At 45.7% G+C, this 24,092-nt stretch overlaps 2 protein-coding genes and 1 long non-coding RNA gene across 8 annotated transcripts in view; all 3 read right to left on the reverse strand.

The window, feature by feature from the left end:
* Positions 1-917: 917 nt before the first annotated feature.
* Positions 918-20,547, reverse strand: TEF (TEF transcription factor, PAR bZIP family member). Of its 2 annotated transcripts, none has more exons than XM_009665269.2 (5): positions 20,233-20,547; positions 8,808-9,137; positions 6,968-7,188; positions 6,037-6,248; positions 918-4,020 (listed from the first exon to the last, which is right to left on the reverse strand). In XM_009665269.2, exons 1-5 carry the CDS (start codon positions 20,333-20,335, stop codon positions 3,999-4,001), a joined length of 888 nt encoding a protein of 295 aa, XP_009663564.1. In that variant the 5' UTR covers positions 20,336-20,547; the 3' UTR covers positions 918-3,998. The 2 variants fall into 2 exon arrangements, with proteins under 2 accessions (XP_009663564.1, XP_068797150.1); XM_068941049.1 differs by lacking the exon at positions 20,233-20,547 and adding an exon at positions 14,953-15,258.
* On the reverse strand, positions 17,488-18,225 carry LOC138067089 (uncharacterized). The gene is made up of 2 exons (XR_011140744.1): positions 17,825-18,225; positions 17,488-17,682 (listed from the first exon to the last, which is right to left on the reverse strand). It is a non-coding gene; the product is annotated as an uncharacterized lncRNA (long non-coding RNA).
* A 1,926-nt stretch (positions 20,548-22,473) lies between the features above and the next one.
* Positions 22,474-24,092, reverse strand: part of ZC3H7B (zinc finger CCCH-type containing 7B) — a 53,376-nt gene continuing 51,757 nt past the window's right edge. For all 5 annotated transcript variants that reach the window (XM_068941040.1, XM_068941035.1, XM_068941029.1 and 2 more), the window contains one exon: positions 22,474-23,070. In XM_068941040.1, the coding sequence (XP_068797141.1) occupies positions 23,010-23,070 (61 nt within the window). In that variant the 3' untranslated portion in view covers positions 22,474-23,009. The remainder of the gene's footprint in view (positions 23,071-24,092) is intronic.

Below are 24,092 nucleotides of genomic sequence, written 5' to 3' on the forward strand. Positions count from 1 at the left end.
AAAGGTATAACACTAAGGACAAACACAAGCCTATCTGGAGTTCACAAAGGTCTGAGATACCTCCACTGTCACCAAAAATGAAGGCATCTGATCGCAAGCAACAAAACCCTGTGAGGCTGAAAAGGTTTACAAGGCTGAAGCAGCAATGTTCTCTTCTGTGTAAGTCCATTTTTTCTGCTGTCTACACAAAATATTCTTCCATAACAAGTAGTTATACTACAACATTCCCAAAGCTGCAACTGCTGGCTTTGCACTACACCTCCCCCCAACTTGAAGTGAATTTGGTACAGTCTGTAGCAATCCTACAGGTAATGCTGAAAATCATCTCTACAGCTAGAACTTCCTGGGCTTTCAAACACCACAGCAGAGAAACGGAGAATTGCCAACACACAAAACGTTACTAAAAAACTGCAGAAAGTTTCCTTTAGGAACTTAAGGTTCCTTTTTTAACATTCCGTCTCCCTACACAAGTTTATTGTACGCTTTTTTCACACATACCAAGCAGCAAGAAAAAACAAACAGAAGGAAAAAAAAAACAGCTGAATTCACCAGATTCCAAATATCAAAAATGTATATAGCTTGTGTAAATGAATAAAAGATGGGAAGGGGTCAGTTCACAAACATTACATCTGCGATCTGAGATGCATCCACCTGGTCCCAACGCAGAGCGCTCCAGAGTAAAGCAAAGACACCCATGACTCCAGAGCTTCCTAAATCTTAAGAACACCATGTCAGAGAATAAAGACCTTTTCCTGTGGGAGTGAATGAGATCTTTGTTATTGGCTTTGGTGGGAGTCGAACTTGGCAACAGATGACAAATTGAACTTCTAGGGAATCTTTAAATACAAAAATGCATTATTATAAGGACATGTAACTCTGTTTAGATTAGAAGACCATGTATGAAAACAATGCTACTTAAATTTTGTGCATCATTTATTCATTGACTATTTCTGATGTAGAATAAGACAATGCACTCCCCACAAACATTATCAACAGCTCATATATTTTGAAAGCGAGTACTGTGCAATGGCTGTTTGACAGCCTATGTGGAATGACCACTGGCTTCAATCCATTTCTTAATGAATACACAGCTGTGTCAAACACTGCTCCCTTTACTGGCAATTCCTGCAGTAATGCTGAAAGGTGAACTCCCTTTATTCCCTCCCCTTAGGGATGGTCCCTTTACAGCTGGAATGGGGTACATTGGTATTAGGCACAGTTATGGCCTATACAGAGCTTGTTCCATGGTTAGAGAGCTTCAGATGCTAACAGTGTCAATTCAGCAGCTTTTAACATTCAAATTCAGTTAAAAGAACATTGGTCTTCTTATGACCCCTATGGAAAACGTATTAAAGTTAGAACTTACACAGACAGGATAGTCATCTTAGTCAAAGAAACGAGATTATATAGTTAATCATTCTGAAAAGAGTGGAAAGCTCTGAAGCAGTTAGCCTAGCTTCCTGAGACTGCAAATACTGAAAGAGGAATTCAGCATTGCACATATAGGTATTGCCCAACAAAAGTTATATTCCTTTAAAAAGTTACTACCATCTCAGCTATCTTTGAAGATGTTGTTTCTTAGCAAAAAATTCCTCCAACTACACTCTCACCCTACAGTGTGATTTTCCAGTTTTGCAACCTGTAGATACATGAATCGCAAAATGTGCAACTTTGCACTGTTCTACAGGGAAGCACAGGAGTTTGCTAACAGTCCTCTCTGAAAGAAAAATCTAAAACATTCCCTCTTAGTTCCCATTGTATAAAGTTCTGATGTAATACAAAAAGCGAATAGAATTGCACATACTATTCTTACCAACTAAATGTTTTGCTATTGATATAGCATGACACACTGCAAAAAACAAATCCTGTATACAACACGAGTAGTTAAATGATATTCCTAAAGCAGTAAGACGGCAAGACCCGCATGAAGGACTAGTGACTCCTTGTCCCGTTACAATACCTTTTAAGTTTGCAATTTGAACAGGAAACATGACTTTCAAGAACAGCCATTCCAAGCTAACTGAAACATCAGAAATGATAAATTGCTAAATTTACATGCTCTCGGTATCTTTTTAAAAAATCCACAGCAAGGCCTTTATCACCAAAATAAAGCCACAAAAAACAGTACCTACCAAAAATAGCAGTCCACATCTGCAATATTTGATATAGGTAGTGATATATGCTGACATTTCAGCAATGTGGAGCTGAATTATTCATTTATTTGAATAGGATACCTACAGATTATCTCAGAACTTTAGAGTCCCAAATTATAAAAGTATACTCATTAATATACGCTTGTAACCAGCAAAAAAAGTTAAAAGCACTTTCTTGACTTCAGAACATGGTCCATTCAAACAAACAAACAAAAAAAAAAAAGGTCAAGAAGTGCATTTCATGTATATGCCCATTACAAAAGTTATGCTTTCAAAAAATTGGTTATGTCTTCCAGAGTTGTTGTTGTTGTTTCTTTGAAGTTCACAGCGTTATCTGCTTGTTCTTTTTTCTCTTTGCCTTTCTACTATGAAGTTAAGGGCAGAATCTCTCTGGTAAATGCAAAGTTAAAATATTTGTTCAATATGATAGCATGTCAAACTTTGTTGGTAACTAACTGTGCCTCATATTTAGGCACTTGTGCTTCTGAAAGCTTTCAAGAATATTTTTCTGAAAGTGTATGCTGTTTGTTAATCTCCAGGCAAAAATACACTGATCATCTTTCACTCCTGTCTGACAAGCTCTATCTTGACTATGAATTAAGGACTACAGCCCTATGCTACTTTCTGAGAAATCAAATACTCTTTTTCTTCCCACATGAATTTAGGTCTTAAGCTTCAATATAGAATTAGATTCTTGTTATACTGATTAGACTCTTGCAAAGGAACTTCCACCTACTTCCTCCATATTCTACACACAACAAGCATCCACACAATCTGTCCAACCTTTCATCTACTCCCCCACACCAGCACAAGGGTCTTGATAGTTGAAGCAGTCCATAGTGACTCCAAAAATCATTAGCTGTTTCAGATTTATAAAGCAGATGAACAAAGTATTCATTCCCCACTGCAGTTCTCTTGTGGTCAAGAGGAGACAGAAAATTGTAATGTGGTAGCTAAGTCATTGTTTTGGCAGAACTAGTATTCATTGGGTAATATGGGACTGCCGAAAGATATGGGGATCAGCAGCTTAGACCCACACCCTTTTCATGATTGCTGAATAGTAATAGGAGAAGAGATCTTGTTTCAGTCAGATACCATAGAAGAAAGCGAGCCTCATAAGAGAGTTAAAAAGGAAAAGGTAGGTTACAGCTGTGTAACTATGGGGTAGGAAAGCAAATGAAGTATTTTACTCTTATATGGGTCATTTGACAGGAGTTTATTACGCCTCTTTGTATGGCGTACCGTGGTGCTTTCTAGTCTGTTTCAATACATCTGCTGTACTTTCCTGCACTGAAAGTCTTATACATTATAGATCACTGCTTTCTGGTGTCTTCAGTTCTGCACTAACAATACAAGATGATACACTGTACCAGAAGTGAGCTGCAGTATTTACTGCAGACAAAAAAAAAAAAAAAAAAACAAAAACACAACACTTTTTAAAATATAGCTGTTCTTAATATATAGAGCCACTTGCATTTAAAACTCCCTATTTTCTTTCACGCAAGTGCCAAAACAAAGAGTCACTATTCACACAGGTTGTCAACAGACTTGGAGAAATGAACTTTGAGTGTCTTGACAAAACCCCAGTAAGCAAGCTTATTGTAGTTCATAGCTACAGTGAAAAAGACAGATAAGAAAGCCATATACAGAATTAAGGAGACTTTGCACTTTTCATCATGCCCAGCCCTGGGTAGTTCAGATGGGGTACTTGCAGGCAAGCAGGCAGGCAGGGTCATCGTCAGTTGTTTGTGTTGGGACACCTCATAGATTTCACGCTCATTCTGAAGACTGGCGATTCATGTGTGCTTTTTAGTTTCTTTGTTTTTAAAAGTCTTTAAAGTTGCATCACTCGGAATCAGATAAGTCACTTTAAACAAAGCAAAGTGTTAAGTGTGACAATTTATTTATAACATACTTCCCACCATTACCACCACACACCACCCTGTGAGAGAAAAACCCCTGCTGAAAGGGTGACAATCTTTCGTATGTTTGAAAGAAATTAGACCAACACTACATGAAGAGCTACTCTGGTCAAACTGGAACATAACAGAGAGGGGAAAAATCGTTCAAAGTATACATTTACTTTAAACATTCTGAATAAGCCTTTTTCTCCACTTGCTTAAGAAGTCAACATACAATTGGTCTCCAATTTCCATGTTGCGTTTAAAAGACAAGCTAGGCAAGAAGTCTTTAGCATCGAAAAGTATATAAAAAGTGCTGGGTTTTTTTTTCTGATTTCAATACAGGAGTTGGAAACTAGCCTAAACATCAGTTGTCCCACGTTCACTCCCTAATATAAATACAAGCCCAGGAAGCATAGCCTAGGGGTTCTAACATAGCCACTATCTTAAGATAGCTTGCCCTGTTAAGATGAATTCTAGACAAATACTTCTGTTAAAGTTTCTGGTTCTTGCAGATGGAGGCCATGGAGAAGGTTCCAACATCACATGGAACGTTTTTCTTTTAACGCCACATACTGTTGAAGCAGTGTTTGGTGCTGAGAATGGATTAGTTCCAAGAGGGCAAGTCTTGCATGCTAACTTTGTAGCAGGAAACTTGCTGGAGAGAGAACCAGCAGGCATGGAGAGACCAGATATGTGGCTACGCGGGAGATAACGGAGTAAACAGTTCATGTTTAGAGTGGGCGTGGCTTTTTCCTTGGCGTATTCACAAGGCAAAGGACCACAAGTCCTTCGCAAGCTCTTGTTCAACAGGTAAGGTGCAGTAAAGCCACGATAGCTGCTTTGTCTGTTACTTTAAAACCGAAAACCTCCTTCTAAACCTTAATATACTGGCAATACCCAGACAGATGGGCTGCAAGGTCCTGTCTAGTGAGCCAGACCTCTTCTTTTTTTTCTTTTCTTTCTTTTTTTTTTTTTTTTTAAATGGCACAGTCTCCTCCTTTACTTCCTAGTTAGGTGTCACATGCTGCATGACCAGCAGTTCAAGAACAGGGAAGTCCCTGGGGGGGGGGGGGGGGGTGGGAAGGGGAAGGGAGAGGGGAGAGAGGGAGAAGACAACCTAAAACCCAAATTATTTTGTCCCTGTCTGTAAAGTGGGAGATCCCTATTGTTCTCAATCCTGTGTTTCTGGAAGCTATCCAGAATTAGAACCTACCGAGATGTTTAAGCAGTATTTTATTATCAACAATGCATTGACTGTGGTCTGCATAAACATATGTTCATTAACCTAAAGATATCTCCATTTCTACAGGAGACTGAGTATTTTCTGTCTTAAAGGTTCCCCTATTCCTCTTGAACAGGAGCAGAGAGCCCTTCTCTGGGAAAGGAGAAAGCACACAGGTGCTTCCTAGTACCCCTAAGTGGGAGAGGAAATCATTTCATGATGCTGCGCAGCAACATCTACTTGTATCTTAAAATTACGTTTGACAGTTCAATTGGGGCAGGGGAGAGGGGGCAGGAAGAAAAAAAAAAAAATCAATCAAAACAAACAAACAAAAAACCCCATCCACAAGGACCAGAGTCCTAGGCTCTTTCTCCACTTAAAATAGAGATTAGAACAGAAAGCAAGAATCCTGTCCGGTCAGGAGAGATCCACTTCTATTCCTCCAGACAGGTCAATCTGTTCTCTTGCATAACATCATAAAGTGCTCTATCAGTGTTAAAAACAAAGTTGTAAGTATGACACTTTTTAAAATTTTGGCAACACAAGATCAGGAAAGGGCCTGAACAAGTTATGCCAACATAAACAATTTTTTTCTTTTTTTCTTTTTTTCTCTTTTTTCTTTTCTTTTTTTTTTTTTTTGTACAGATGCAAAATGGCAAAGCCTCCACAAACTTTATTTCTAGGAGTCTCTACAGAAGGCAGAGAAGTCTAAGAGGCTAAAACAAGGAGCCCTAACAAGGAAAAGGGGTGTGCTTACAAGGGTCCGTATCTGGTCTCGTATTTAGAAACAATGTTCTTGCATCGCCCCACTTCCTTGCGCAGCTCTGCAACCTCCGTCCTCAGGGCTGTATTCTCTTTCTCGAGGAAGGCTGCCCGAATTGTGATTTGATTCTCCTTTAATCGCCGAGCATCACGGGAACGCTTTGCTGCCACATTGTTCTTCTTTCGCCTTGTCCAATATTTTTCATCCTGTAGGGGGGAGAGAGAGGGGGGGAAAAAAAAGTAGAGAGAGAGAGAGAGAGAGAGAGAGAGAGAGAGAGAGGGAGAAAGAGGTGCCAATCTGTCAACCTGGTATTTTACATCAAATAGAAACCTTTTATTGTATGACAGTCACACTAACTGCAAGACTGAAGAAGAACTTTCTTCGGGTTTCAGGGCTCAGATACTAGAACGTAGGTTACACAGTACTGTAAGATTTCATCCTTATGTGATGCTCCTTTCAGGATGAACCAAGGGAACAGCTAAAACTAGGGAGATTAAAAGACTTGGCTACTAAGAAGCTGTCCAACTGAAATGCTCCCTTTACTTAGTTTCAATTCAGTAATGAACTTCCATGGAAAGCAATACGTTCTGTTGTCTGGGCTGCTTAAAACTGGATCAGACAGAACGCTGGGCAAATGCATACAGTGGCATTCAAAAACGCAGTGAATGAGGATGTGACTTGATAGTTCTTCTACTTCTAATTTCCACGTATACCATTTTAAGTTGCTCCTGCCCAGTAATTAGCTCATGATACCGGCCCAACAAAACAGCAAGAACAGCAAGCGACTTGCTAGTTCTGTTCTTGGCAGTGCTTCTGCCCAATCACGTAGGTATGGCACATTAGCTTTGTATGTAAAAATATTTGGGCAAAGAGTCAACAAGTTCTGATGAAGACCTAGAGAAATCTGCAGTAATAAATCTGTTACCTTTTGCTCATCTGGGACAAAAACCTTCTTGGCCTTTTTAATCATAGGTTGTGGTTTCAGGTCCTCTTCAGTAAACTTGTGCTTGCGAGGATTGAAGAGCTCACCACCAGGCACACTGGACAGCACTAAATCAGCAGGGTCAGGGTTAAAATTCACCTCAACTTCTACGCAGTCAGGATCAATGGGGCTGGGAGTATTTCTCTCATTTTGTGGAGGGGACTCTAGCAAAAACAGGAAAAGTTATAATACATTGAGCAGGACAAATAATTATTTCAGAAGCCAACTTGGGTACCTTTATTTATTGTCCTACAGTGGGCAATATTTAATATTATTATTTCCCTAAGGTGTGCTAGCTACTGGATAGAACACTGCACAACTTCTATTACAGAGAGAAGCTACTCAGTCCAGTTGGTTGTTTATAATAATACAAGCTCTAAGAACATATGCCAAACTAACAGACATGAGTAGATGGATGTGGCACAGAGTTAAGACTTCTTCAGCAAGAACTTCATGCTTTATGCACTCAAGCACACATTAGAAGCCATTGCCACACAGCACGAAACAAGAAACTTGCACCAGTCTAAGCTTTGTGGCTTAGAAAGCCCTACAGAAGCAAGCCTGCCCAGAGACTCCATTCCCTTAGTCCTTCGAAGATCAGAAAAGATAATATTTCCAACAAAGAACTGAAAAGAACATAGGTCTTCTGCAAACGCAATAGTACTCTCTTCATTGCTATGCGGAGACAGAAACGTCTCAACAGATGGCCTGACACTGATAGATGGCATTCACGAGAACTTTCAGGATACTGGAGACAAGAACTATACTGTGGTCATATTTATATGGCTTGATTACAGACTTGATACACAGGGACTGCAAATGTCAGTGCAATCTGAAGTAGAGACCAACGAACAAATTTTTTCATAACACCACTGGCAAAAACAAAAAAAAATCCAAAACAAAACAAACAAAAAACTTTGGGGAAAAAACCCAGACCTTATGTCCTACTCAAGTTGTTCCACATTTGCGTTTCTCTCTCAGAATCATGGAGGAAGAGTCACCAAGAAAAAGGCTTTCCATAAATCCTGCTCATAAAATAGCACTGTGTAAATTTAGCGGTTATTGTGGTTAGGATCCAACTCTCGAGCAAACTGAGCTGATGAATTCTTCTATAGAGATCTCCATTCTTCTCGTGAAGAGCAGCAGTTTCCTAGTATCATTTAACGACAAGGTTTTGTTTTTCTCTGTTCCTCTATTCCCACTTCAAAGCACCACAGAACATCCAAATGCATTGTAAACAAACGTCTTCCAAAAGACAGTTCTCACATTTCACAAGCTAGCAAGGAAACATTGCTTCATTATTTTTCTATTAAGCACTGTTATTTGAGGTACATTAAGTGGGCATAAGTTCACCCAAGCAGACCGAACCACCAAGGTAGACCGAATAACTTATCACAAACTATAAAATCCGTTGTAAAATAACCTGTCATCTGAAAAACTATGTTCTCCACGTGTCCAGCTTCTCACTAGATTACCTGCTGTCTTGCTATTGCCACTTTTTGTTGGTGTTTCAGCTTTTCTGCTTTCAAAGGTGAAACAAACCACACACTCAGGGACACTAACTCATTTTTGTGGGAGGGGGAGAGACTAAGAGGAGGAGGAGCAGCAGCATCTTCATGAATTGACATATGGACTAAGGCTCTAACCTGAGTACGCTTGTGCTGCTTAACCTGCAACAGCTAACACTGATACGTTAACATGTCCCCTCTTCAGTCTGAGGGGAGGGCCTTTTGATACGAGAACAACAAAAATCCCTCACAAAGCCCCAAATTACTCCATCTACCTGTGCTGGAGGCTGCTTCAGATTGCTGGTAAACTGCAGATGATGATGAAGATGATGCAGGTGAACCAGTGGAAGCACTGGCAGACTCCTTTCCTTCCAGCTCAGCCACAGGCAAGAGTGGATTCTGGTTCAAATCCAGGTGCGTAGGGCTGGAAGGAATTCCATTCTCCAGAAGGAACTCATCGAGATCCATGTACTCCAGGTGGAAAGACTCTCCGTCATAGGGAATAGTTTTGTCCCAAATGGGTGGCATAAGGGAAGCTGAGACTGCCATAGTGCTAGCAGCTGCTGCTTCATCTTCCTCAAGTTTTATCTTTTCCTTCTCTTTATCTGTAAGATACAAGTAGGTCACTGTACAAGCTGCAGCATAGGAAAAACTCAAAGTTTAAGATTCTTACAAAGATCTCATGAAAGGAAATTCAGTATAATTTTTTTTTTTTTTTTTTTTTGCCTCATGACATGGTCCGAGGAAACAAACGTTAAAGGCAATATTCATATGTAACTCAGTATGGAGTGCTCCGTTTCCCTGTAAAAGCTAGATCACAGACATTCGAGTAGCCTTGGAGATCAGTATCTTTCTTGTGATAACTTACTGAGCTGTGACATAATACTGCATCGAGCTTATTATTAACTAGGCACTGCAGAATAGCCTGTTTTTCCCACAGACTCATCCTGGAAGATAGGGAAAGTGACTGTGGATAAGTAGCATTACAGAGGAAGCCATTAAGAAAACACTGAGGAAGCAGCGTCGTTTATTCTAGGTACAAGAGAAATGAGGGGCAGAGAAATATTGTGGTACAAACAAGGAAGGAATACGGGTTTTCAGATTAGATTGGAAAATTAGTCAGAAGGCCCATATGACAACAGGAGACCTGAACCTCAGTATTTTAGAATCATTTCTTTCTAAAGTGACTCAGCATGTTCACACAACGTAATAGCTTCAAATGTTCTTCATTGTAGATAGCTCAGAATCCCTATATACAATTTTCACTCTTTGGGGAGCTGTCTAATAAGGTAGTGAAAGATGAGTTTTTAAAGGAACATTTTAATACCCCCCCCCAGCCCCAAAAGACTGATAAAATTTTCTCCATTTACTATGCTACAGGTCATGCATTATAGAAAAATGGCAGTCTTTACACTCACCATAGTTACTGAATCTTAAAAATTGCCTGGAACAAGATCCCAGTAGAAAACTCAAGTGAGAAAATAATTCCATAATTTAGGCAGTAAACTGGCCAGAAAAAAAAGTCCAAATCAGTTTCCTAATCTAGTTCTGTATGTAATCATGCAGTTTTACCAGCACAGCCAAGGAGGTGCTGTAGAAGCAGGGCACTGGGTCTACTTGAGCCAGCACTGCCATCAAAAGGAACCACTCTGGTTGCACTCTGATCAGTGGCAAACTGGGTCTTATTGTGGAAGCAGACAAACGTTCAGTTCAACAAAAGGAGGAGTCCAGAGATATATACTCTGATATCCACACAAGTCAGTCTGACCAAGATGCACAAACTTTAGGTATTAGGATATTTTAAAGTGGCTACCATACATTTAAAAGAGCATTTTACTTTATAGGGAGTTTTAAACTCTGCCGTAAATCAGTAAAGCCTACTTATATAAATCTTATTCTGATAAAACCGGCATTTCTTCAACTGCTGCCTTAGCAGGTATAGAACTGAGACAGAATGAGCTTCTTACAGCTTAAAGAACATAAAAGCATATAGAACAGAAAGCTATACAAAGTATATTATCATTTCAATCTGCCATACTCTGAACATTTTGTAACCAAAGAAGATACAGATTTCCAACTGAACAGCTAAAAAAAAAAAATACCAGCCACAGACTTGGTACTAACAGCGAGTACCTAAAGAGCACATTAAATTCAGACCAGAGACTCCTGGACCTGAGCTGTGCTGTTGACATCTTCTTGCCACTTTGGGCTTTTCCCCTTGCCACCTCACATTGCTGCCTCTACACTATCTCCCAACTTCTATCTTTGCTATATACTCCTTTCCACTAACTCTCCTACTATTTCCTTGTCCAGTGACTGCAAGAAGTGCAGGCTAACAGGCATGACCCAATTACTGTTTCTCAAACAGCTCCTCACTGAAGCCAGTAAAGGAACAGCCTAAGTTTTTTTCCTGCTCAGCACCACACATGAAGATGATGTCAATTACTAGTGAAGCATATCCCACCAAACTGGAACTGCCATTTTACATCAAAATTTTGAAGGAGCATATGGTTTGCATAGTGCCCAGCATAATGGAACCCAGATTCTGACTGGCAGTTGTGAACAGTATCTTAATAAAGACAGCAGCAAAACACACACAAGGGACAATAAGGACTTTGTAAATCACTTTATTTTGATCAATGCAGTAGAGAAAACAACTTGTGAATGTTGACTCAAAATGCCCATTAATTAAAAGAAAAAAACATAACATACTTTAGTCTTAACAACAACAGTATGCCATTATAAGCTATGCCAGTTTTAACACAAGACAACAGTGCTTTTGTTTTGCAGCATCTAATACAACACCTCAGACACCAGAGGAGAAAGGAAACGTTAATGGTTAGTGGACTAAATACAAAGCTTAAGAATATTTTTCAGAGGATAGATGCCCAAAGACTATACTGCTGGCATGTCTGCTGGCTCTTCTCAGATCTTTTAATGCCTTTTAGATGTGCACCATCATCCCTCTGTACTTCAGTAACCTGAAAAGACTGTAGTCTTTCCAACTTCCTCTTGCTATCCTCTCTGGCTCACACCAGATTAGATCCTTTCTTCATGCGAGAAGACCATCTGAATTTTTTCCCCCCCTTTTTGCTATATGTTGAGAACTGGACAAGCACTGGGCCCCCAGCATTGTCTTTGTTTAGCTATGCTGTCTCTCTCTCCCCTCACTTCTAACAGCAGTATCTGAAACAAATTAAAATAGCAAGAGTTAACAGGCATATTGAGTGCCCATGTGCTTCAAATATGGCATATATAAAGATAAAACTGTACTACAATCATTTTTACATTGACATTTTCCCCACTGGCTTTCTTTCAATTCATTTAATCTTTATTCCTGCTACACAACATCCTGCTGGGTGCACAATATCTAATGAAACACTAATTAACTCCTTGAATTTTGAGGGGGGGGGAGTTTCGACCTGCCCCAGCACATGGACCTGAAACATTAATTCTCTCAAGATATTTATAGGGTAAACGGGTATTACCTGACAGCAGAGCTGCAGTATCCTAAGAGGTTCCATTTGCAGTGATTCAAGGTCACCCTGATAAATCTGGACTGTACTTCTGTAGCTGATAGCTCATGTCTGATTTAGCCCCCTCATTCTGCTACTGTGGCCTGTTAACTAGTCCCTACGTCTGCTATTAACAGAGAGATCAGTAAGTAGTCTGTGCTAAATAATTTAGACAACAACTGAGCATTCCAGTTCATGAAAAGCTGGAAAATACTGGTGTGTTCTAGCCAAAAGCAGCAACCTGGAAAGAGTTTTATTCCACACCCTGCTGGGTTTTCTCCCAAGAAAAAACGACATTTGGGCCATTACTGTCAAGCGATATTCAGCCCAGAACTAATAGCTGACAAGATTCCCCTTCTTCTTCATCAAATATACACACACAAATTATAATACTATATTAAAAACACTATGCAGACTATGGCTGATTCTTCCATATGTCTTCAGTGCAACTTGTGGCAATGGAACAAAATAGGTTCTAGGGTTATGAACTCCTGATGCCCGTTATAGGGATGTTCGTTGAGGCACTCCTCCTATCACAGCAGCATGCAACTGGCGATTAGGAAATGCCTTAGATTTGAGAGAATGCAGTAGCTTCTTATTAACAGGACAGACCTATACTCCTGCTCCAGAATATTAATTCTCTTCTCTCACCTCATGGAACTTGTCTTTTTTCTAAAAAAAATCCATATAATGACCATGGCAACAATTTACAGCAAGGCTGGTCAGACATACGTGGTATAAGGCAGGGTATTCAAGATGATGGCATTCATTTGAGACTGGATGTCCTCCTCCATTGCCCAGAAGGATTAGAAATCCTGCTTGCTTATGGGTAGTCAAATTACCTAAGGCAGTTGCAAAACCCATGGTGGAGACTATAAATGGACGCTGCAGCTAGTTGATACTGTTTCTCAGGAAATTATATTTTGTCAACAGACAAACCAGACAAAAGGCATATGGCCCTTTCTCAGAAAGCCTGCTGAAAACACACCACTGTATTAAGCGAATTAGTACATTTCTAACACTATGGTTCTGTCTGTAGAACGCAAAGGCACAGAAGATGCAACAAAGATCATTTGAATTTAGCATAGTTCTACTGACTAGTTTTGTAACGTTAACTACCTGTTAACACAGGTTTCCGTTTAGTGATTTTTTGTTGTTTTTCTTTTGCAAATATGCAAAAAAAAAAAAAAAAGCCACAGACATCAGAATAAACAGAAAGCAACAAGCTGCGCAGTGCAAAATGAAAAAGTATGAGGTGGGCTAAGGAAGTCCATGGATATTTTTAAGAATGAGAGCAATTTGAACTTGATCGCAGCATGAATGGAAAGGAGTAATCAAGGTTCAGTGGACTCGCTATCAAGCTTTAGAGAGAATACTGAATACTTTCCCAAGCAGGGACAGGGTCATCTAGTGAAAAGAAAAATATCAAGTGTTTCCAACTTGATAACAATGCAAGATCTCAAGCTCATGTTAATTTAAAAAATTCGACATCTCCACATACTAAATCACACAAGCCTGGGCAACAGAAACACCACCCCTAAAATGAAGCCTCCATATCCTATTCAGCAACCATTATAATTTCACATACTTACTTAAGTTGTTCCTGCTAGCACTATTCCTAGCACTGTTGTTTAAAAATGATTTGGCGAAGAACACATCTCAAGAACTCTCATACATTGGAGATTCAAGATTCTATATACTGCACCATCCTGTACCATAGCAACATAACCAAAACCTTCATCAGAGGCTGAGAAATTTTTGAATAGGAAGGAAGAAAAAGTGTTCAGCAGAATCACAAGATGGATAATGTCAGACACAGAAAATAAAAGGATCTTAATTAGCAACTTCATTAGGAGCAATCTTGCTAATCCTGAACTGTGGTCTACCCTGGATAATCTGATGTTCCAAAAACAACTGTCAGTCTCAGAACATCTGAACGTAAGGACTCATTTATATCATACCTCAGCACATGGCATCACAGCAATGAAGATAAACCTCAAGCTCACTCAAGATCAAACTGATATTCTGAAACTACTGTCAGGTGAAAAATTCAGTGTGCCATTGGGAATGAAGACTATAAACAGCAGCACTGTTTATTTGCACCGATGCAGGTGGCAGTTGTGTACGAGAGACAGCTCCAGCCTATTCAGGATTGCATGCGCAGGTAATCAGTTACACCCTTATGGATTATCACCAAACCTAATCTGAAGAGAAGGGATTTGCTTTTTAGGCACACTGTCATATAACTTTCCAGCAATTGAGGCCAAGAAAGACCAGAAACCTTTTCAGTGCTACTCCTGACTATTACCGTATGCCCCAAGGTAAGGAAGCTACGAGACAGTTAAGTGAAGGGAAAAAAAAAAAAAACCCACCATCAGATTATGAATTCTACCTAATCCTCATAATCTGTGGCACACTTTGCACAAAGCAGACGCCTGAAAGGCAAATCGCAGCACCTTAATTCTTTGGTGGCATTGGCTAGCTGGGGAGATCCAGCTGCGGGGCAGCCGGCGCGGCCCGCTCCAGCGGGACAGGACGGGCCGGAGCGCAGCAGGCACCGCCGGCACTCTCGCACCGCTGTTTGCGCGGAGGGCGGCGCAGAGAACGGATGCTGGCGCGCGGGGAGGGCTTCAAGGCACGCCGGGAGGGGCGCTAAGCCGGGGCGTGCGGGCTGCACCGGGCGCGCCCGGGCCGGCGGCAGCACGCGCGTGGGTCGGGCCCGCGCGCTCGGGCCCGCAGGCCTCTCCCGTGGGTGTTCCTCCCCCCCCCGCACCCACCCCGAGCCAGTCCCACCGTGACCCGGCGGTCCCGCCCTCCGAAACACAGGGGCGGGGAAGACGGCAGGGAGGCGGGCGGGTTTTGGGGGGGGGGGGAGGAAGGGGGTGCCGCGCGCTCCCGCTCTCACCCAGGCGCGCGTCCCGCGGCGGGTTCTCCATCAGTTTCTTCAGCACCAGCGGGAAGGCCCCCGCCAGGCCCCGCTGCTCCTGCTGCGCGGCGGCCCCCGCGCTGCCCCCGGCTGCAGTGGGCTCGGTTCCCCCCGCCGCCGCCGCCGCCGCCGCCGCCTCCTGGTGCGCGGCGCGGCCGGGCATACTCCCCGCAAGCTGGCGGGCGGCTGAACGGCTGTCAACGGTCACCAACGGTCGCGGCGCGAGGCTGCGACAGCTCCCAGGCACTCGCCGACACCGCCGAGCCCGAAGAGACAGCGCGCGAGAGGCCGACGGCGCATGCGCGCCCCGCTGACGCTCCGCGGCGGCTTTCACTATTCATGAGCGCGAGCGCCCGCCCCGCCCCCACGGCCCCGCCTCGCCCTCCCCGCGCCGCCGATTGGCTCCCGCCTCGCGCGGGGGCGGTCCCAGGCGGGCCGGCCCCGCCCTCCCCTGCCTCCGGCGGCCCGCGCGGGCACGCTCCCCTCGCCCGCCGGGGCGCGTGCAGGGGCAGGCCGCAGCGGCTCATTAGCATGGCCAGCCCCCGCCCGCTCCGCGCCTCCTTGGGGGCGCTGCGTCACCGCCAGCTGCTCCCTCTCCTGGAAGGCCGGGCTGGCGGCGGGGAGGGGAGGGAGCCGAGCTCGCGCGTGGGCGGCGGCGGAGCAGCGCCTGCCGCGGCGCGCGCGCACGAGTCTCGCCTCCCGGGAGGGGAGGGGAGGGGAGGGCGCCAGGCCGCTCCGCCTCTGCGCATGCGCGAGCGGGGCGCTGCTGCCCCTCCCCCACCCCGGCCGGCCGAGGGGCCGCGTGAGGACGCGGAGCATCCGCTCAGGCGGCGGCGGCGGCCGGCGCTGTGCGGCCTTTTACGAGCCGCCTCTCAGCCGCGAGTTGTTGCCCCCGCACCAGCCGCGGCCCTTCCCGCCTCCTCTCGGGCTCGGCCGCCGCGGCAGCCGGCGCCGCCGGGGAGCGCGGCGGGCCCGTGACCCGGCGAGCGCGGGCAGCCCCGGGCCGCCGTTACGGCGGTTGCGTAACCGCCGCGGCCGTTGGTGGCAGGGCGCGTTGGGGGCGGGAGCGCCCGCCGCTCCGCAGCCGTGGTCAGCGCTTCAGCCGATTTTAAAATACCCTTATTTGGATCCAGAGAGCACCTTTCCCACATGACCTGGATTTTAATCTCCCTCTGTCCTACATCACGCCAGCGGCAGCTGTGCGCCCTATATAACATTAGCAGCGAGAAGGGAGAAAACTTCCCTGCGGCTGCTCCCAGCCCTCTGCCTCGAGGGGAGGAGGACAGCCAGGATTCAGGCGGGGGGCTGAGGTGCCTGGGCTGCTGGAGACGCGGCGGCTCCTGCGCCGCGCACAGAGTCATTCTGAGTTTTCATGCTCATGTGAATTTAGGGCAAGCGAGTCCTCAGCACCGTTCCCGCTGATGGCCCACGTATCCCCCTGTTCCAGTGACGGAGATGCTATGCTGGGATTTAAGCTTCTGAGCACATTAAAGCCAAATTCATCCCCAGGAGCACAGGCAGATCCTAAGGAGCTTCTGCAGAATGAACAAGCTCACAGAAGTGACAAGACGCTCCAACCGCAGGCTTTTCCCATCAGCAGTTGCTGCCTCTTGCCGCAGAAGGGCTGGCCACAGCGACCCTACTGCATAGCATTGCAAGCAGCGAAAGGGAAGGGTGCACGACCTACCTGGGATAACCCCATCTGCACCCTGAGAAGCCACGTGCGCAATCCACTGGAGGGAGATGATTTCTGTGCTCAGGCAGCTCTTCCTCCAGGGTAGATGCTCAGTTAAACATTTGCTTGGTTCAGTTGTCCTTCCACAAACCTCCCTCAACAAGACTCTCGAAATACCTCAGACATTTCATCTCAGTTGCATGGCACAATTTGACCTGACCCTTGCTAATAAACACTAGTGGTCCGGCACGACACAAATCAGATCCAAATTCCTCTCCGCGCACCCTGGGAAAAGGAATGGACTGGAAGTCACATGTGATAGGTGCTTTCCCCCTTTGTTTTATTGCAGCATAGCCCAGTGCATGCCCTCATCCAACCACCTCCTTTTCCTTCAGGGCAGACAGGGAAGCTGTTCGGGGAACGCACGCTCACTGACAGGCAACTACTCAATTCTCCCATGCAGCCTGGGAGGCAGAAGCTACAGGGGACAGGGGTCGGACTGGAGATACAACTCCTGTGCATGTTCTGCCTGCCATCGAGCTGGAGATGGCCACCTCATTAAAATAGGATGAGGTCCGGGAAGTGGGAACAGCTCAGGTCAATGTATCATTGCGAGGGGCTTAGTTTGATAAACTCAGCTGCAAGAAATACACAGAGCAGGTCATGCTTCTGGCTGCTATTTGCCCTCCGTAGACTCCATCTGTCTTGCCTAGCTCAGCTGGCAGAAGAAATAGGCACATACATGAAACAGGGATGCCGCTTCACATGGGGCAATGAAACACAGATGTCAGACCACGCATGACAGAGGCGGCACACACAGCTCGGCAAGAGGCAACTGGTCCACAGTGAAACTTTTATGCAGAAAACAGCTAGCTCTAGATGGTAACGAGAGAACACAACCTACTGAAGCTGAGAAGGAGCAACTTCTAGGAACAGGGAGAGGGATTTTGCCAAAGTGGGGCTGGCTGCAGGCTTCCCGTTCAGTTGCAGCTTTCACGGTCGCTTTGTTCCATCGCTGTAGATGCTGGAGGCCCCTGGGGATGACACTGTGTCTCAGTACTGTACATAGCTCCTTCAAGGAACAGGCTGCGCGTGCTCCCCCCACCCCCATCGCAGATCTAAATGGCAACTACTTCGCTAGTGAACGTCCATATGAATGAAGGTTATTACACTCACTCAGCAGCCTTCACCTCCAGGGCTTTTCCTTTCAGATCGACCCCGTTCTGCACATGTCCACTCAATGGTTTTGAACATTAGGGTTCACTTTTGCGCCATCACTGCAATGTGACCGCCTGGAGAGGGTTTAACTTGTACAGTGTCAGTTGCTTGGCTCAAAGGCGGGGAGTTCCTGGGGAGCATTCCTGTGGGTTCCCTCTCCCAGCACCCTGCCTGGGCAACAAACAGCTCTGCCCTGCCAGCAAGGAGGGAGGTTACTCTGAGAGCTTTTCCTTGTTGCCTCCAGGGATTAAGGATTCAAGTCACTGCCAGCACAAAGTGGACATTGCGGGATCAGCTGTACCTTCTTGGTTGAGTTGGAATTTGCCAGAGATTTGTACACTTCTTATTTTGTTCTGGGGCTGAGAAGGAAGAGAGGAAGACAATGAGATGTGAGGAGAGGAATGCAGTGACCTTGGCTGTTACTGCTGGGAGTTTTGTCAGGGCCAGATGATGCAGATCAGCCCAGCTCTGATGCAGCAAGGAGGCAAGCAAAAAGCAGCTCAGCCCTAGGCACTGGGGGACACATACGGCTAGCCCCACGGGGAGGCTTTTTTGGATAGCAGAATGCATGTCAGATGGAGCCCAGAGACCCAGCAAATCCAGAGGGCTGATGTGTCGGTATGAAGAGCTGGAAAGAAGGAATTGAACTCTGTGGAAAGGGAGCACTGATGGGAACACTGGCCCTGGAAGGGAAGTTGCATAATAAAGACAATTCTAAGGGTTACAGGAGGTGAGGCCGAGAGGCAGGGTGGTCTTGGGACTGAGGAAGAAAGCTGCCAAATAAGCCACATTCAGTTAGGACTAAATTATTCCCTCTGCAAACCACTGATTTCCCTGACACCCTTCCCTCCCCGCTCCAACTCGCGCCAAACAGATACATCTTGCCAGTGCTCCTCCCTTGGATTATTTCAATCCACTTGGCTCTGTAAACCAGTGATCCGGGAGAGCCAGCCTAACTTCTGCTTAGCCACAGCGAGGCTTTGCACCATGTGAGCCTCCCTTGGTCATTACTGCCTCCTCCCAGCAGGTCATCAGTCCTTCCACCTGGGCATCAGTCAGCTCTGAAAACGTGTCCTGGTCCAGACACCCAGCTTCATACCATATGATATGTAAACACTTTGTGCATTAACTGTGTTCTCAGCAAAGAAGAGAGCCAACTTGTAGGTAACAGCAGAGCAACATGACAAAATGAGCCCCCTAGGGGGTATAGGAATCTCCCCATGCCCTATTAACCCTTTACGCATAGGGAGCCATGCCAGTGCTGTATTTCACTGAGTCTAGGCAGCTGCCTTTCCTGCCATAAATGCTTTACTGCCACAGCAGCATCCTTCTCTACTGTTGACCCCAGGGCAAAAGCAGGGGCCCCTCTTCATCGTGTGGCTGGCTTTTCTGCTCCCACCTCCTGGGTCACACTCCCCCGTGAGATTGCAGAGCTGCCTGTGTGTCCTGGTAGCAGTTCCCTACAGAACAGCGAGCTCAGCACGTGTTCGCTGCTGTGAGTTCGACTCACTCGTGCCTGGACATGAGCTTGTTGTGCCAAGGTGTTCCCACACACCTCCTCAGCGCTCAGCAACAAACATTAAAACACAACAACCGAAAAGCAGTCTGCAAGGGGCATGTGCCATTGCATCCAAAACCAAGAGAGTCCCTAAGTTACATGAGGGGCACTTGGGGGCGTGCCCAGCAAGAGAGATGTGGCCAGTCCAACACTGCCCAGGCACAGCAGACACCCAGACTAAATAACCTCCTAGCTCATTTCCATTTGTTTTCCACAACACTGCACAGAGAACAGGAAAGCCTGGGAAGACAGAAGTGCTCTTGCAAAAAATAAAAATAAAAAACCAAAAAACCCACAACGTTCATTTTCCTCCCTACCCCAGCTTTCCACTGATAAACAACTGGAGCATCAAACACAAAGCTTGCACAGAATCACCCAGCCCCACATGGGCCAGAATGCCTTGGCAGTCCACATCTGGCAATATCTAGAAGTTCAAAAGTTAATAACCAAGGGACAGCCTGGATGGGAAACCTGAAAGCCACTGCTACATGAGCATAGAGATTTGTGCCCAAACTTCTGTGCCCAAAGCTTTGAGGATTTCCAAGACGTAGATGAGCACAGAGATTAAAAGGATCAGGAGCTCAGCCCTCTTGACTGATTTTGTAATCAATCCATCGCTGCCGTTTTTCCTCCTCGCTGCACAACACACTCAGTGCCAGAACTCCCCATCTGACTTGGACTCTTGGAGGAAGCACACCCTTGAAAGGCTTACAGCAAACAAGCACTTCTGCCCTCTTCTCGCCTTGCAACTTAAGGAGGTGAAGGAGGGGGAAAAAAAATCAACAGGCATATGTTACTTCAGTCCTACCTGTCATTTTGTTGGTCCAGGGTAAGGAGTACTCCAGCAGGGACTTCAGGACTTCGGGAAAGTCCAGGGCAGCGGGGCCCCCAGGGCTGTTGCAGCTTGACATGGCCCGTCCCGGGACTACACTAGTAACGCTAACGGAGGACCAAGTGCCTGGCCGCCGACACCACAACCCACTTTCCCAGGAGTTGCGAGAGGGGTTCAGAGGCACCCAGAGCAGACTTGCCAAACAACTCCAGCTGAGAGAAACCGAGGAGGAAGGGAAGCAGCCTGGCGAAGATGCAGTTTGCCCTGTCTTCACCTCCCCCGCTCCTACGCTGAAGTGGCCAATTGTGGAAATAGCTCGCAGTCTAGCAGGGCTGGGCCGGGCTGCTGGCCAGCACGGTTTTACAGGGCCTCTCACAGCCAATCCGGCTGCAAAGAACTGGGCCAGTTATCTAACTTTGCAAAGGCAGCACCCTTTTCCTTCCCAAGGTGTTATAACAAATATACACGCTGGGAAAAGAAAAAGTGCGCACACAGTCAAGGGTATGCGCATCAGCTGAAGCGCGACAGCAAGCAGATCCTCTGAAGTGCTCTCAGGAGGCTCTGAGAAGAGGAGCTCCGAGCTGCGCAGACTGCCCCATGGAGACGGGCAGATGTTGTTTGCATCTGCCTGCTAACTTTTTCACCTCTCTGCAATGCAGATAGTGACTATTTTTGTATATGGCATAACACTTATTGTCTGCCCCTCCTAAGTTAATACTGATAACAACATAAGGCATCTTTCTTATGAAGTCTGCGTTGTCCCCGAAATGCAGAACTACTCTTCAGAAGTGACACAAAGCTATATCAGAAATCCAACAGTCTCCTCTCCAAGCGAGGATTCAAGGCAAGAGAGTTAACGCATCCCTGCAAATACTCTGATAACAGCCTACTTAAGTAAGGTCTTGAGCATGCAAAGCCCCTCCTGTTAGTAAAGCTTTTTAGGATGGCGAGGTGGTCTGGAGACAGGAGGATAAAGGTCTGATCTTCCATCTGGTTAGTTATAGAGCTCTGGCTTGAGAAGAGCTCTTACACATGCCGGGGTCTTTCCTTTTGATGTGTGGGATAATTAGAACAGAATTGCCTTTATTTCTCAGTTTGGTCCTGTCCACTTTACTGGGCACAGCCTTACTATGCCAGCGTGAATTGTTAGGAGCAGGGTATTCCTACTATGGTCTCTGAGCATATGGGGGACAGTCCTGCCTAAGTATGAAAACCATGCTTGACATTAAACATGGAAGCGGCCTGAAGGAAGTCATTAGGACTTTTCTCATGCTTGAAGTGAAGCATTTCACCGGCCCAGCATTTAGAGTCTTCAAAACTGATAGGGTTTTGCTCACTTCCAATAGCACTGTGTTTCTATTTGGTCCCATAATGAAATGCATTTGATCTAACCCTATGGAAACCAAGAAGAAAGAATTGCCTAGCCAGGCTGGGTGGTTGGGAATTTCAAATTAGCCGGGGAAGTTTTGTGATCTAGATCCCAATCTAATCGGGCTCAGGAATCACACGCTAGATGCTTTGGTAGAATTCTTAATTGTGATACAATTACATTAAAACCTCTTGGGGTTTTCCCAGGGTTTGCTCCCCCCTACCCTAGACAGAACGTAGGAAAACAGCCAACCAGTGCTAACGATTAGCAGTTAAATCATTCTGGGAGAATATTCCCCTGCAGACTCCAGGCCATTATGGTGTCCTTTACTTGCCCAAAGCTGGAGGTAGCAGACAGACCCAGCAGAGCATCTTGAAGATCAGCGGATTCTGGCTGCTTGGAGCAAGGGAAGCACAGCCGCATCTCTTGCTCCTGCAGCCCAGCCTGCTAGCCGAGAGGCTTCTGTCCTTTCCTGAAATCTTCTTGGCCGTTCTGGCTGCTTAAGGCAAAAGGAATGGGGTTACTCAGTGCCACCAAGCACTGCTTACTCGGGAGAGCAACTATTACCCTCACATATCTCTAGGCCTGTTTCTCATCAAAGGATGGCAACTGATGGCCTTTATCAAGGCTCAGTTGCTCACTGGCAAGATAAAATGAGTAGAAATACGGTAACTGTCCAGTGCCAGGTGCAGCTGGACAGCCTGTTCTTGCCCCAAGCTCAAACCTGTATTTAAAGCTGGACGACCCTGTTTAGGGAAAGGAGGGTCCTCGAGCACACTTGTGGCCACATGTCTGGACGCACCCCAGGACTTCACAGTAGCTTCTGCAGCAATTGACGGACATTTATTACCTCAGCAAATGAAGGCGTTTATTGAAGGGAAATACGAAATTGTCACTTAGCACTTCCAATTACGGCAACGGATATTTGCAAGTTATTTTCTAGAAATCTAAGAGCACATGTCTCATCTTGTGTTCATCATGTCCACAAAGTTCCTTGCCAATGCTGTGTATCTTTCTTGATTCATAATCCCTGAAAATTGAGCTCCTGCCCAGGAGAAATGCTTGGGCAACATCACTAGTAGGATGTATCAGTGCTGCCTGACTTTAAGCCCTGGGAAAGCAGAAGCTGTGCTACGGAGGAAAGTCATAGCAGTGGGGAGCGTCTGTCTTCCCTTGTGTCCCTGCCTCGGAGAGCGCTTGAGCTGGTTTCGTGAATGGAGTTGAAGTGTTGGCTCTGTGTCAGCATGGAAATCTGCAGACATGGCCATAGATTGCATCGTTTGCGCTGGCTGCACTGTTATCAGATCAGATGGTTATTTATTATTATTGCAATCCCACGTTAGCAGAAGTCTCAGCAGCTCTGCTTCATCACTCACAAGTCCCGTCAGCCCTCAACAGCACGTTTTTTCACAGACTTGATCCGCCATAATCCACTTACACTGGCCCTAAATTGGATGCAAACAGAAGGGTGCATTGAATGAGACAGAGAGCGCTACACTCGAGCAATGCCAATTTAAACCGCAGAGGCCAGGGCTACGTTCAATGTCTTTTCTTTAGGGCTCCTTGTGTGGCTACCTGTACCACCCAGCAGTGCTGGGACATTCAGACTTCCCCGACACTGCCTCATTTATTACTGGGAGCTGGGCGAGGGGGGGCTCCTTGTGCAGATGTGCACCTCTCCAAGTCACCTTCTTTCTCTCAGTCCCAGGCCTGCTCCCTCAGCTCCTTGCAAGGACTACGGCAGCGGCACTTCTGCAGCTGCCTTTCTGCTGCTCCTCCTCGTGCCAGTCTCTCGCACCCACCCTCTGCCCCAAACCAAGAGACAGCGACGTGCCTGTGCCTTCTCAGGCAGAAGCTCATGCAAGTTGGTGCTGCGGGTCTTGTACAGGTAGGTGGTGACACCAGGCTGCCTACTGATTTTTCTGACCTCTAGAACTTAATTGTTTCTCATGGGTAACTTAAAAGTAAGGCTTGTGGAGAACACACTAGCAGCAGTGATATTTGACCAAAATAAGGCGTTTGTTGTTATTATTATTAACTGCTATTATCTCAGCTTCTTCACATGAGGTGAAAGCTTGGCTTGGTAATCCAATGGAATGTTTCTTCCTAGAAAATAGATAACATTTTTGGTCTGATTTTCTAAGGATACAAAGCTTACGCAACAGTATCATCTATCTATCTAGCCACCTCTCCCCTACCCGTTTTTGAACCTACTACCCAATTTGGCAAAGGGATAAATATATTTAAATATTTATGTCTACCTAAATTTGAAAGATCTTATAATCTGGAAAGATGGATGAGAGAGCCAAATGAACGCCTCCTCAGAAGGAAAACCTGCTGTTATTCTGTTTGATTTTTGAGGCGTGTACATTAGTAGCTGGGACCCCAAAGCATGTGCTGCCCCAGCAGCCAAGAGCTAGGGGACAGGCAGAAGCTGGCAGTACTGAGGGGACTGTGTGGCAAGGGA

This window comes from Struthio camelus, chromosome 1 (genome assembly GCF_040807025.1).
Source record: "Struthio camelus isolate bStrCam1 chromosome 1, bStrCam1.hap1, whole genome shotgun sequence".
Lineage (NCBI taxonomy): Eukaryota > Metazoa > Chordata > Aves > Struthioniformes > Struthionidae > Struthio > Struthio camelus.